This window comes from Tetrao urogallus (genome assembly GCF_951394365.1).
Source record: "Tetrao urogallus genome assembly, chromosome: 4".
NCBI lineage: Eukaryota > Metazoa > Chordata > Aves > Galliformes > Phasianidae > Tetrao > Tetrao urogallus.
In genome coordinates, this window is record NC_136817.1 from 18,520,759 (window position 1) to 18,535,195 (window position 14,437).

Below are 14,437 nucleotides of genomic sequence, written 5' to 3' on the forward strand. Positions count from 1 at the left end.
CCTCCTTGATGTCTTTCTAATAATTAGCTATAGAACTTTAAATGACTAGAACAAGAATTTCTCTTTTGAGATATCGTTTTTAGAGCTCCTTACCTAAAATTAAGTTAGAACAACATATGAAAGATCATGATTTTGTTTTATATGAATTATTTGCAGTAGAAAAATGTAGCTGCTTTTCCTAAGAACAGCTGTACCGTGGTCTCCCAAGCAAGAATGTAAGAATCGAGACGTTTCATGGTTTAAAATTCTTGCTAAACCATTATTAATAATTTAGTTTTGAGACAGCTTTAGGCTGGACCTAAATCCTCAGATGATGTTATTCCAAACTCTGTACTGAAGTCTTTTTTATAGCATCCTGCTGTGCAAATGACACAGGGAATGGTGTGTCTTAGCTGTATGTTTGGTGATTCATATAATTGGTTGGGTTTGTTTGGCTGGGGGGTGGAAAGTGCTCATGTTTTAAGGATTGTATTTTTAACTGTTTTCTTTTAACTTTTCACCTTGTCTGTGTTCTAGGTTCAGTGGCACTGCAGGTCACGGATGGTTGCAGGAGCTAACTTCTACATTGTAGGCCGAGATCCTGCAGGGATGCCGCACCCTGGTACTGGGAAAGATCTGTATGAACCAACTCATGGTGCCAAAGTGTTGACAATGGCCCCAGGCCTCCGAGCACTGGAAATTGTACCCTTCAGGGTTGCAGCTTATAATAAGAAAAAGAAGTCCATGGACTACTATGACTCTGAGCAGTAAGTCGTATTTTAGTTCTAAAACATTTTAAACAACTGTCTTCTCCTGCCCTCACTCCTCAAGGAAAAAGAAGTATTAGATGAATATTGCTACAATATATCAGTTTTTAGAGACGTTTTTAGACCACTAATGCAACTTGACTTCAGTGATGATTTGGGTGTAGTTTCACAGCACAACTTATTTGATCCAACTTTAGTTACTACTGGAATTTAATTTCCAAGTATTTAATTTCCTGTACTTAAATTCCAAGCACCTGAGTTGACCTGCTCTTGTTTTTGAAAGCTATAAAGTATTATCGTCTTTTGCGTAACTAAATCTGATCTTATGTTATGTTCTTGCGTTCCTTGGAAATGATGAGTGGAAGGACAATGGCAAATGTGTTGAAACCTGGTAAGAATTAATGGAGCTTCACTGTGTATTACTCTACAGTGTTCATAGGTGATTAGAAACTTGATGATTTGCTGTACTGCAGATGTTTTGAAATAGAAGTTAGTCAAGGAAGTTTGTAGTTTGCTCTTCCTTAACTCCCATCTAGGCAGCAGTCTAGCATGAGGCTCTCCTCAATTCTCCGAAGTATCTCTTTGGATAGCACTGCAGCATGATTTCTTTTTTTTTTTTGTAAATGAAGCTGGGAACAGTAGCATCAGACCAGACCTACATAACGATACTTTTACTTGAAGGAATAACATCAGAAAGAAGCATGCTTCTAGCGTATAGGATGTTAAAATCTGTTCCTGTGTTTATTACCACTTAGACAGCTAGCTCGTGAACACTTGAGTGAAGTGTGTGTGTGTGTGTGTGTGTGTGTGTGCAATTTGTTATCTGAGATGCACCTAGAAATTCTCATTGCTGTGCACAGTAATTAAACTGTGATGTAAATTTTGCTGGCTTTGTTACAACTTGTATGTTTTATACGTAAGAGTCAAAAGGCTGTTGTATTAGATTCAATGGGTATTTGTCCTATTTGTTTGTTATCCAAGTGATTCAACATGTTTGTTTTGTAAGATAAGCACACCATGATCAAAATGGAATAGGTCTAACGGTGTGTCACTTTCTACTATGTTGGAATAGGGTTAACGATACCAGACACAAGAATTCTCGCTGCACAGAACAGGAAAATTGTATAGTATATTGATTGTGATTATTAATACTGTACTCTTGGCAGGATAGGTTTGATTTAGATTGAGGGGAGTTAAATTTTTATCTCTGTCATTAGTTGGACCAGATGATTTAATTAAAAACAAAACAAAACAAAAACCCAAACCCAAAACCAACAAAACCCCTTGTAAACAAGTTTTGCCTTAGATCACAGACTGTGGAATGTGTACTCTTATTCTTTTGTGATATCTGTATGCACCCTTGAGTTGGAGTTGTCTTAGTTTCAGCTGGGATGGAATTGTTTTCTTCAGAGTGTCTAGTATGATGCTATGATTCCATGTTTTTGCTTCTAGGAGAAAAGCAGTGTTGATAAAATACCAATGTTTATAGTTGCTACTAAGCGGTGCTGTACAGAGTCAAGGCTGTTCTCACAGAAGGGCCCAAGGAGCTAGGATAGAACAGAGTTAGGACAGCTGACTTAAACTGGCCAAAGGGACGTTCCATACTGTATGGCATCAAGCAGAAGCAGTTTTGAAAGAAATGGGAATTAATCTCACTCTCTTCTGCCACTTGATGTGGCTAGCTGGGCATCAGTTGGGGGATGGTGAGTAATTGCTTGTGCCTCACTTGTTATATACATTTAGGTATACATTTGTATGTGTGTGTGTGTGTATATATATATATGTATATATATATGTATATATATGCACATATATGTATAAAAAATTGTCATAATTACTATCTTTTTTCCTTTCTCTGTCTTAGTAAATAGTTTTATCTGAACCTGTAAGTTATACTTCTTTCTTTTCTTTCCTTTCTGTTCTCTCCCCCGTCCCACTGGGAAGGGGAAAGGTGCAAGTGACTGTGTCTTTATTTTATTTTATTATATATATTTTATATATTTATTTTTTATATATATTTATTTTTTATATATATATATTAGTTATATTTATTATATATATATATATATATATATATATATATATATATATATATATATATATATATATATATATATATATATATATATATATATATATATTAGTTAACTACCTGCTGGGTTAAACCACAACAGGAGCTTTTTCTGTTTCTGCCACTATCTTGGAAAAAAGTTAATGCTACTGTTAGCATGAAGCTTTACCTTTCTTCTGTTTGAATGCAGGACTACTTGTCTCATCCTCTAGATGTTGTTTGCTAACTATGGGATAAACTAGAGTGTGACAGCAATCCTCTAGATGGCAATGCAGCTGCATGCAAGCTCCCTAAAGAGAAAGCCGGTATTGTTCCTACTCACCGTAGCCAGAACACTGTGGTAGGCTACAGACAGAGCTTGGGTGGGTGCAGCTGGCTGTATTTCAGGGTAGTCTATGTAATGCCAAAAACCTGTCAGATTCCTGGACCGAGTGGTGTTTCAACTCTGCAAGAAGGATGGTAGGGAGTAGAGAGTTGTCTGGAAATGTGAGAGGGTCAGTACTGGTGGAGGACCTCAGGAATAAAGTAACGACTTTACTCCTCATGAAAGTCTTTTCTTAGCAGACTACTTAACTCATGAAAAGCACAACTTGAAAATGTGGAGAAGGCATTCGTTTGCAAAAAAGCGCTACTCTGACCTATTTTAGAATTGGATAACTTTATTTCTGTTGCATCTTATTTAATTGCTTGAGCCTTGGAAGCTTCACAGCAATAGCCAGTTAAAAAATTTGCAACACTAACAGAGGTGTGGAAGGTTATGCCAAGCAGGTATTACATGAGTGTTCCTGAGATTAAGCTGTATCTGAGCTGTATCTCTCTTAGCTGCTGCCCCTAGGGCTTCTTAATTTTACAACAGCAGGTACGTTTTATGATACAACATTGGAAAACCACTATAGATATTTAAATCCTAGATTCTGATCTGGGAGCCTTTAGTCTTCCGATTTTGCAGTTCTTGTCCTATAAACAAGAGCAGTTATGCTCATGCCTTGAAATCTGAGGTGCTAGCAGCAAGAGCAGTTATGCTCATGCCTTGAAATCTGAGGTGCTAGCAGCAAGAGCAGTTATGCTCATGCCTTGAAATCTGAGGTGCTGCCCTGCTAGCTTCCTCTAGTGGCTGTACCTGCTTTTCACCAGTCATCCATGGGGCTACATCACTTTCCAGCTAAGCAGTGACCAAGGAAGTTCCTTTGGACAACATGTGGCATGTGCACTGGTAACTGCAAACAAGAGGCTTAAGTTCCGTCATTTCTTTGCCGTTTTTGCCATTGTTCTGTTCATTGTATGACTTGCACAGTGTCAATAAATCAATGGAACAGATGTTAGAAGGCCACCAACAGCATTCTGAAATAGAAACGTCTGTAAGAACAAAAAAAGGAGTCAGAAGAAACCCTTTGCACTTCAGTAGCCTAAGTTCAAACGCTCCCGGAAGAGAGAATTGAAAGGGGATCAATAATTGAGTAAGTCCAAACATGATTTGAAGAAGTGCACAGAAGGAATTGTTGTTATAATGGAGAACTTTCAAACGAATGTCTGATCTGAGAACTACTGAAGTGGTTCAGGCTGAAGTGTAAAAAAACAAAACACAAACAACAACAACAAAACACCGCAAAAAAAACCCCAAAATGACAACCAAAAAAACCCCAAACCCCAAAGCAACTAAAGTAAAAAACATAAACTACCACCAAATGCTGAAATCCTTTCAGAAGAAGTCACTATGTTTCTTCAGCCAGCAAGGCCGCTCAGTTACCACAGGCAGATGTAATTTAGTATTGGTGGCTTAATAGTTGTTTGGGCGAGCAGAGATTCCCAATTCTCTGCAGAAGATCAGTCTTAAAAATGCAGCCACAGCCTGCTGGTGAGAAAAAAACTCAGTTAAGAAAGGAAATTAGTCTAGCTACTAACAATAAAAAGCCAACACACATGCACAAGCAATAAATAAATTAATAAAAGGGGAAAAAAATCCTCAGCAATGTCTGGAAAAAAAAAAAAAACAGCTTTTTTTTTTCTTGAGGAAAACCAATGAGATCACTTCAGCTAAAAGGAGCCCATAAATAAGGCTACTGGAGCAGACTGTTCATGCTTTTTGTAAAGTGTGAATGAAGCACGGGTATCTGAAGGGTAGGAATGATTGTGACTTTTAAAGTTTGAAAGTCCTGGGAATACACTACAGAATGCGGTTGTCACAGCTACCTTCATACTGTCAAGTCATTCTTAGCTGTTTCAACCAAGTGTGTAGCATTTGCAAACTTGTTTGATGTGATGTCTGATTTTAAAAGTGGTAGTAAAGAGACTGAAAAAGACATATTTGGTTGTCCTCCTTCATTTCGTTATGTGAAATAGTAAATATTAGTGCATCATTTAGGATACGTTAAGATAGATATCACAGCAGCTCAAATGATTTAAACACTTCTAGTCAAAAAGAAGTTTAATGTGTGTCAGGTAAGGGATTTACTTTCCTTATGTTGATATTAAGTATGTTGATTATGTTCTACTCTCACACGATGTTTGTTAATAGCCAGCTAGGTTTGGAACCTGTGTGATACTAGCTGGTTTACTCAGCATGGCAGAGGGCTCCCAAGACCTAAGTGGAGTCACAATTTCATGCTGCAAAGACAAATTTTAGTTCAATGGAAATCCTTTTGAGAGTGGTTAAAAGGTTGGATTTCACCTCCTGACTGATCTTGTTCAGTAGGGAATATGAAGCTAGAGGAGTAGAGCTATTAAAAGGCTGAACCTGAGAAAAAGAAGCCTGTGAATTGCTCAAGGAATTAATTGCATCTGAGAGTTTGCCAGCTGAGTAGAACATGGCAGTTGCTCTGGTGTCACAACAGAGTGAAGAAGTCATGTTTCTGTGTAGTAGAAATATTAGTTTCTGTTACTCTGGAAATTGAGTTTTCACAATTAGTAAAGGCATTGAGTATTTAGCTGTTATAGAAAGACCGTTTTAGGTATGAATGTGGAGATTAAGCTGGAAACTTAAATAGCAAAATTAGTGATGAAGGAATTCACAAAAAAAGGCAAAAATTTACTGAGCCGTTTCAGTATTCTGTATGCATTACTAAAGCCTTACAGGAGTCAGTTTAGTAATTACTAATTTAGGAGGTTTTTAAAGAAAATTTTTTGACAGAGAATTTTGGGACATAGATAAGGGGCCTCAGCCAGTATTTCTGTGCTTTTTAAAATAGTATTTTTGAAACATTTCTTGAAATTTTTTGTAACACTGAACCTAATTAGTTTCTTAATTGATCCTCACGTAGATTTTTCTTTTTCTAGGGCTTCTATGGATTTTCTTTTTTCTTTCTTTCTTTTTTTGCATGTATATGTTTTTTCTAATTCTTAGAACTGCTTCTTGCACAGCTATGGAGGAGGAAGCTGAAGGAAAGAGGGTCTTACTGAAGCAAACTTACATGGTATATGTAAGTTTCTTGGTAGCTTTATTTCTTACTAAATTTGTAGGGCACTTAGAAGGCTCATTCTACAAACAGACAGGGAGTCAATAAATCAGCTAATGTGTTTTTCATGCTCAGGCTTTGATATCATGAAAAACATGGAAAGCGCTTTACTCCTTCCATCCCAGTTGTCTAGAGACTTAATATTTTGTTTTTGCAAGAATAATAACCAGACCTTGCGTTTCGTTGTGTATGTTTTGTAGAAATAGCTGTCTTCAAAACAATCAAGTTCCCTTCAAGCAGCATTAGTAAATACTAGACATCACCCTACCAAGCAACAACATTTGCAGGTGTTCTGAGTGGTAGTGACATAACTCTTTCATGGGCTTACGTAAGCTGAAGGGTTTGTATTTTTGTGTCGTTTGTGTTTTGCGAAATTGAAGCGCAGTAGGGTTTTTTGTCTTGTCTTTGCACTTCAAGAACGCACAGTCCTAAATTGGAAGCAATAAGAGAAGAGCATGTATGGCATTGCTGCTGTGTGGATGCACACAATCCAAATCAAAAATTTATGGGGTTAGTGGTTTTGTGAAAGGAAACTGTGGAATGCTTTCTGCATCTTGCTAACTTCCATACCCTGCTGAGCATAGCTCAGCACTTAAAGCCAAGTTCTGCCCTCTGATGCGCACTCTTGGCTCTTGTTTCTGTCTAATGCATCTGAGATCAATACTTGGCTTTTATTTCAAACAGACAAGTAAAGAGTGCGTAATGGTTACATGTTGCAAATTGAGCAAATGGCGTAAGTAAAATTGCCATATTTAATTTAAGAATAAATCATTTTTCTTTGGAACATTTGGTAGAATTCTGGCATTCTTGTCTTGGTTATGCTTTTTCACTTCTATGAGGAATAGTGTTTAATTTGACTGGAGCTTTTGCTGCTTATTACCACATACCTGAGAAGTTCATTTTAATTTAGATTGTCATGTTAATAGCGATAATCAACAATCCTCATCTGGGTTCATTTTTTTTTATCTGCCCAATTGAAATCTTTTTTTTTTTTTTTTTTAGGAAAAACATCTTTATGGGAAGGCAGTTTTATTATTCCTCCAGATAATTTTATGCTTTTTTTCTTTTTTGGATCTGTATGTACCATGTGTACTTCCATATATATGTGTATATATATATATATATATATATATGTGTATATATATATATATATACACATACATATGTACATGCATGCTATGTGGCTTGCACTGGCCAAGCTGCAAAAGCTATAGAAAATAGAATCACAGGATTGTTTGAGTTGGAAGGGATCTGTAGAGGCCATGTGGTCCAACTTCCTGCAGTGAACAGGGCCACCTACATCTCCATCAGGTGCTCAGAGCCCCTCCAGTCTGACCTTGGCTGTCTCCAGGGACAGGGTATCCACCCCTTTTCCAGGCAACCCATGCCACTGCCTTACTAACTTTACTATTAAAAAAATATATTATAAAACTCCATTATTTCTGTTCTGCAAACTGTCTATCATCAAGCAATTTTCTGCCATGTTGTTCTTCCACATTCTGCAGTGGAACTGAAATGATCTTCTGCCAGCACTGAAATAACCTACAAACAGCATATAGTTTCCTTGCTTCTTCTTAAAGAGAAAGCTAAGCTAGATGAAAGCACAGACTTGATTCAACCTGCAGGAGATCAGTTGAACTAAGCTGCTAAACTTAGGAGCTACCTAACCTGTTTGCTGTACAGAATGTATATTTGTAGAAGGTGTGTATTTTTGAAGATGTACTGTCATCGATGTACAATGTCTGGAAATAACAGTTGCTTTCCAGAATTATAATTCCAAGAGGAAATGTCATTGAAGTTTTTTTTTTTTTTTTTTTTAAAAAAAAAGGCAGAAGAAATATGAACAGCTCATACTGCTTTTTAAAACATTTTCTTGTTTCCCCCTACCTTCTCCTCTCCCTCCCTTCCCTTAATCCCACTCCCATCTCTCAGCCATGAAGACTTCGAATTTATATCAGGGACCCGCATGCGCAAGCTGGCTCGAGAAGGACAAAACCCACCGGAAGGCTTCATGGCTCCTAAGGCTTGGACTGTGCTGACAGAATACTACAAATCCTTGGAGAAGGCTTAGGCCTCTTATTAACTGCAGATCAACCTTTGACGCCTGATTTATTTACGAGAAGGGGACCACACAGTCACCGTTCATGTCGCTTTGTTGTGGTATCTGTCAGGAAGTTCTTTTCTGAAAACAGACTCTTTCTCTCTAACTTAGCATCATTCTTTGCCTGTCCTTATGGGTTCTATTATATCCTGGCACCTAACTAGCTGCTGTTTTTAATGTCTTTTCTTTTATTACAGTTAATATTCTTACAGTGGGATTTTTAACTCTGGTTTTTTTATATTATTTTACTGCCTCTGTCTTCTGAGTTCTGCAGCTGTTAAATAGATGCAGCTTTTTTCATATTATTTAAACTGCTGAATATTTTCTGGTTTTAGTAGTTTGTAGGAGAAAATGTAATAGTTAGACTCCTAACTATAGATAGATGCTCTATAAATGAAAAAAGTAAATAAGTTTTAAACTACCTTAAAAGTGTACTCTATCTTATTCTCATCAGCATCTCCAGAAGCATTTAAAATTAACTTTTCAGTGTATGTAATCAAAAAGCAGAGTTCTTTGCATAATTATGCAGCATAATTAACTTCTGTTGCTTTCTTTGTTTAGTTTTAGAGTTCTTGGAGCTCTGTCCGGTAGTTTTCTTCTGCTGTGGACCTGTAAAGATGACCAAGTAATGAATAAAACAAAATACTTAATTTTCTCTTAATAAACTAAGATATTTATTTTAATGTGTACTTGTTGCAATGAATGTCAGTAAGGATCATTTGATCCCATTTGATTTCACTTACTGGTCTTTGTTCCTGTTACACTCAACAGTAAGCATACAGTAGTACTGATCTGTTGGCATCTTTTCCAGTGTTTGTAGGTAATCAGAGGAACAGTCAAACTGTTCTTAGCGATTGAATAGGAACTTCTCATATCCTTCTCACTGAAACTGTCTCTTCTTTAGCAGAAGTTGGACATAGGAGGAAAGAGTAAAAAATTGTTTTTAGAACATTGAAACTGGCCTGCTATTGAACCTGAATGAAGCATATCATCATGCAGAATTTTTTTGGGGGGGACTGTGGGTGGTTGTGGTGAAGGGACCAGTGCAATGAGTGGGATGAATACTAACTGCAGTCTTCATTTACTTGTTCAAAGTAATTTTAAGACAGATACTTTGGGAGTGTCTTCCTTCTCTTTTCTTCTTCTGTCTCCTTGAAAATATGTAAATAGTAACGTTTAGGGCGATTTATGCTTCTGTAAGATGCAAGAAAATAAGGCAAAGTTGGAAAAAAAAAAAGAGGCATATTTATCAGGAAACCACAATGATTATTGAGACTGCGTTTTGATAGCATAAAATTTTAGAATCACTAAACATGTTTTCTTCAAACTTGCCTTGAATTTTTTTTTTTTTTTTTTTTTTTTTTTTTTTTTTTTTTTTTTTTTTTAGATCCCATCAATATATAGGTTGTGCACAATCCAGAAGAAAAAGTTACTTCCTCTCTGTGCAGGTGTTTGTGCAATACTTCATGCTTAGCTACAAAGATGAACGAAAGTTATGAGCTGCTAAAAAGGGATTTGCTGTTGAAAGTTAGAGTTTGGACTTTTTGCTGTCAGGTATGATTCTTATTAATAATAACATCCATCACAGTGTATTTTAGCAGAATGGCAAGCACAGGTTGAAGAGTACAGAAGTAGGTATTTTACAAGTGCTACTTCAACTACAGAAGTCTGGAAAATAACTTGAATGGTGAGCAAGAATTTGAATCATCCTTTAAAATTAATTTAGAAGTAGGAATAAACAACTTAATACAGTGATAACAAGCAGATCCAATATTCATACTCAACTGGCATAGTGCTGAGGCTCTGTTTTTACAGTGCTTCTGGAAAACATTCCTTTCAGTGCTTTGTGTTAATGAAGCCTTCATGTTTATTCTAACTTGAAGGTAACAGCCATGGCATTCCTAAGGAATTCGTAATTAAGAACGAGAACATCTAGTCGCTTTGTGGGTCAGACTTGCTCTATACAACTTTTTTCCATATCATGCATGTTTTCACTGTAGAATTCTAAGTTTTTCTCTTTTCTTACTCTCTTGTGTATGAAAGAAGTACTCCACAGGAAAGGGCTACCCTAGAAGTGATTAAAAGAAATGTTTCCCTTGCCTTCCACCTCCCAAATGGTTCTTTACCTGCTGCTCTTGTGCAGAGTAATTTGTCTGTTTTCCAGTGCTGTTTGTATAGTCCCACGAAGACTGTTCTCGTCTGTTTTCCTATGTGAGGCACTTTATGCCTGTGTTTGACTGGTATAAATGCTCATTCAGGGAGACTTTTCAATTAAGAATCTGAGAGTCTCAAGAGAAAAATACTGGCTATATACTGAGGGGTTTGGGTTTTATCTGGTTTATTTCCATAGGGGGGTTTTAAACACTAGTGACTTAGTAGTACATTAGACATACAAAATGGAAAATGTAGATCTGGTCACAATTTTTTTTCTAGACACAGTTTGGAGATATCAAGCTTATGCATCTGGAATAATTAAGTAAAAGTCAGGAGTGGGAGGAAGTGAGTGAATGTCTTGGGCTGGTGGTGGAAACAAAACAGAATTAGCATGAGCAATGCAGGCAGTAAGCCACTGTATGTGGCTGAGTTTGGACCTCTTCTGTATTTGGTGTATCCTTAATTTCAGAGTTTCACATGTGGGTCACGCAGAGTTTAAACTTTCTGTGCTACAGAAGGAATAAAAACTACTTCAGTAACCCTGACAAAATTCTTACAGTAGTCTAGATGCTTTTCCCTTCCCTTGGATTAAAAGTGCTAATCAGTATAACATAATCAGATAATCAGTATATTCCCTTTCCCAGTATAAGCTGACAGCTTTGAAGACAGTTACGTGTTTGTCTCCTGCATTTATACACACTGTATGCCTTGTCATCTCTGGTTATGAACCTTTTTCTGCTACGAATCATAGGAACACACAAAGAAGCTCTCATCTCTGTTATAAATTAGTTTCTCTATGAGTCAAAGATGAGTTTACTGCATCTAGGGCACAAACTCCAAAGGCAGGGAAAGAAGAAGTTGTTGTTGTTCTTGAAGTTGGAGAATTGACAAGAAAAAAAATGAGATAATTAATGAAAATTCAGTTTCTATGCAGGGATTTGTGCTTATTCTTTTACAGGAACCTGATTTACTGTGGTGACTGAACAGTAATAAGAAATGTGTAGAAATGGTGTTCTGTTCTTGAAACCTGACGCAGAATCCTTCAGCGCCACCCACAAAATAATATGGACTTAATAGGCTGGATGAATTGCTGAGTTGAATGTCACAATTAATACAACTGGAGCTCAGAATTAATGTTTTGTTTCTAGTTTATTAATTGATCTTGGAAATTTATGTTGCAGAACTCCTACTTCAGTTGCTGTGAAGGAGGGTGATGTTAGTGCAATTTTCTTCACATGTAGTTTTAATAATATAAGATAGGTTGCCAAGGGTAACTTTAAAGCTTTCCATATCTGTTCTGTTGGATGTGGGAGTTCCTGCCAGCAGCGAAGCAGGTGTTGGCTAAACATGTGATTTAAAGGAAGTCAGTGCTAAGGTTTCTGCTCAGTTGTACTGTTTTACCTTGAAGAAAGCCTGAGGGCTGGAGTAACAGGGCCTCATTTTTATTTGCTCTCTCCTTTTATGAAAAGCTTTTTGACTATGAATATAGCACTAGATTTTAAGCAGGCTTTTGAAGTGTCCATTGAGGAGTTTTCTTTGTGTCTCCTGCAAGATCTCTGTCTGCTCTTCTGATATTGGAAATTTTTTACCTGTATCCATTTTCATTATTTAGTCTTTTATTAAAATCACTTTTTTTCATTATGGGAGGGTGTGTATGTGCATGGACCAGAGTTATACTTTCAACATTTCCAGAACTTTTTGCCCTAGAAAATTCATCTTGATATAATTTTGAAGCTGAAGAGGGAAGGCAACTGCCCTGAAAGCTAGGAAACAGTGCTTTAAAGCCACATCTGGAATTCTTAGACAATAAATGACTGCAACTTAAAATGAGAATGTGGAGATTTTAATATATCATAAAACTTGAGGAGCCTTGGATTCGGTATAAGAACTGTCACCCAACCTTTATGTTGAAATCAAACTATACAACACTTTGAAGTATATCTCTAGTCAGAATGCTACTACAGAATGTCTGTATATAAAAGGAAAAAAAAAAACAACCTACATCTTTTTCAGCATAATCTTCAGTGGAGTGGAAATAGTGCCTGAATCTCTTTTATCCTCTGCAAAGTTATTTTGTCTGTGGAGTCCTGCACTCATCAGTCTAAACTGCACCTCATAAGAAGAAAATAAGCATTTTGGCCATGTCCGTTTATTTTCATCTCCTGAATGTAAAAGGCTTGCAGTCTAAGTTGTGGGTTTTTATTTTTCTTTCTGACCACCTGCATCTCCAGTCTTTCCACCCAGATGGCCTTCGTCCAAATTTTTGTGGGCTACACATCAATTATTTCTGTAATGATTTGATATTTAAGTTTATTGCAATAGCCGTGACGAGACAGATGAGAAAAAACATTATCCAGGTGTTAACACTCTGGACATCATTGTTGCACTTATTAAAAAATACGACATTTCACTCAGAAGGACAAATCAATTCTAACTTAGAAACATTTCTGATTTCAAGAGTGCTAATCAGAGAAAGAAAACATTTAGGCTTTTGTACTATTAATTTTATTTCATCAACAGTTTTCTCAAAGGTTTTGTGTGGAAGCAGAAGAAACTCCTTGACTTTCAAGCATTGGATTCAAAAGAGCTGTCTGCTGTAGAATGGAAGACTGCAGTCAGTCCGTAGAAGAGCATTGATAATGTGTCACTGAGGTCTGCCTTATTTCTAGCTGACGAGCACAATATTCTACCAACTGCGAAAAGCAGGGTTTTGCGCATTCGATTCATTTGTTTTCCTAGACAATCGAGATAAGATCACTTATGTTTAAACATAAGTTTCTGCCAGGAGAAAACTTACCACTATTATAGTTTATATTTAAAATGTGGCATAGTCTAAAAAAAAAACAACAGTGTTATAATCACGCGAGCAAATGTCATGCTATGTGACAGCAGAACAATAAACATACCGTCAGTGTCAACATCAAAAGTACAGTGCAAAATGCAAACTGCTATTGGCTCTTCTTCATTAGAGATAGTTATTTATAACTCCTTTGTTCCTTATTTCTACAAGGAATAATACTGCTACTTTCTGGAAAGAAATACTGCTTCTTTCTTTGCCTTACTTGGTAGTTAGAGACACTCAGAATGACACTCTTCATAATTTATACTATTTTCAGTTAGTATTTTGGAAGGCATGCTTGTGAGCTCCACAACAAAATAGCTTTGCAAAGAGTATTACAGGTTCAAATTAAAGTTTTTCTCTGTAAGTGGTCTTGGCTATTTTACCTACAGTACCATTAGTTTTTTCTCTCTTTAAACAAACAAAAAAGAAAGCAACCAATTTTTATACAGCTCAGTCTTATGTAGAGATTGGGTACACAATTTTTGTGAAATATTAAAACAGCTATGGCTGACTTTTTCATAAAAGCTTTTCATTCAGCTGTGTCCTTCATACTGTGATGACTTCTTGTGACACACTTCATGTGCTGGATAAGAGTATAGAAAAGTATAATTTCAGGGAAAGGTGATTAATTGATCAGTGTTGATCACAGGACAGCATTATTCAAGCACTGACAATAAAAAAGCCACATCTCTTGTAACATGCAATTCTTTCAATATAATATCTTGCTTTTTCTTTAATGATTATTGAAATATAAATGGAAATTCAAAGCAGCCTGCTCCCTCTACAAGATATGCAGAAAGTGATGAAGGTTCTTTGGTCACTTGTTTTCTGGAGAGATGAAAGTGAATTCCTTCTCACGCTTTTAGTGTATTAAATAAAAAAAAGCACTGAGATCTTTCCATTTTCGTAAAGATGTGCCTTCACGAGGAACAATGTGTTTTCTGATGTTCAAAGAGTTGCACTGTTTTCAGTTTGAGGTTTTGTTGAACATTGGCAATGAACTGCAAATACTGGCCTATGTAATCCAATTCTACGCTGGATGCTTTAAAAAAAGCAATCTTGCCTTTTCTT

At 36.5% G+C, this 14,437-nt stretch overlaps 1 protein-coding gene across 1 annotated transcript in view; it reads left to right on the forward strand.

Annotated features, from left to right (window-relative positions):
- PAPSS1 (3'-phosphoadenosine 5'-phosphosulfate synthase 1) overlaps nucleotides 1-8,340 on the forward strand; it is a gene marked incomplete at both ends in the record, with an annotated part of 29,314 nt that extends 20,974 nt beyond the window's left edge. Inside the window, 2 exons of the mRNA XM_079535008.1 lie at nucleotides 517-746; nucleotides 8,202-8,340. Coding sequence (XP_079391134.1) covers nucleotides 517-746; nucleotides 8,202-8,340 — 369 coding nt within the window. The remainder of the gene's footprint in view (nucleotides 1-516; nucleotides 747-8,201) is intronic.
- Between the last annotated feature and the right edge of the window lie 6,097 nt (nucleotides 8,341-14,437).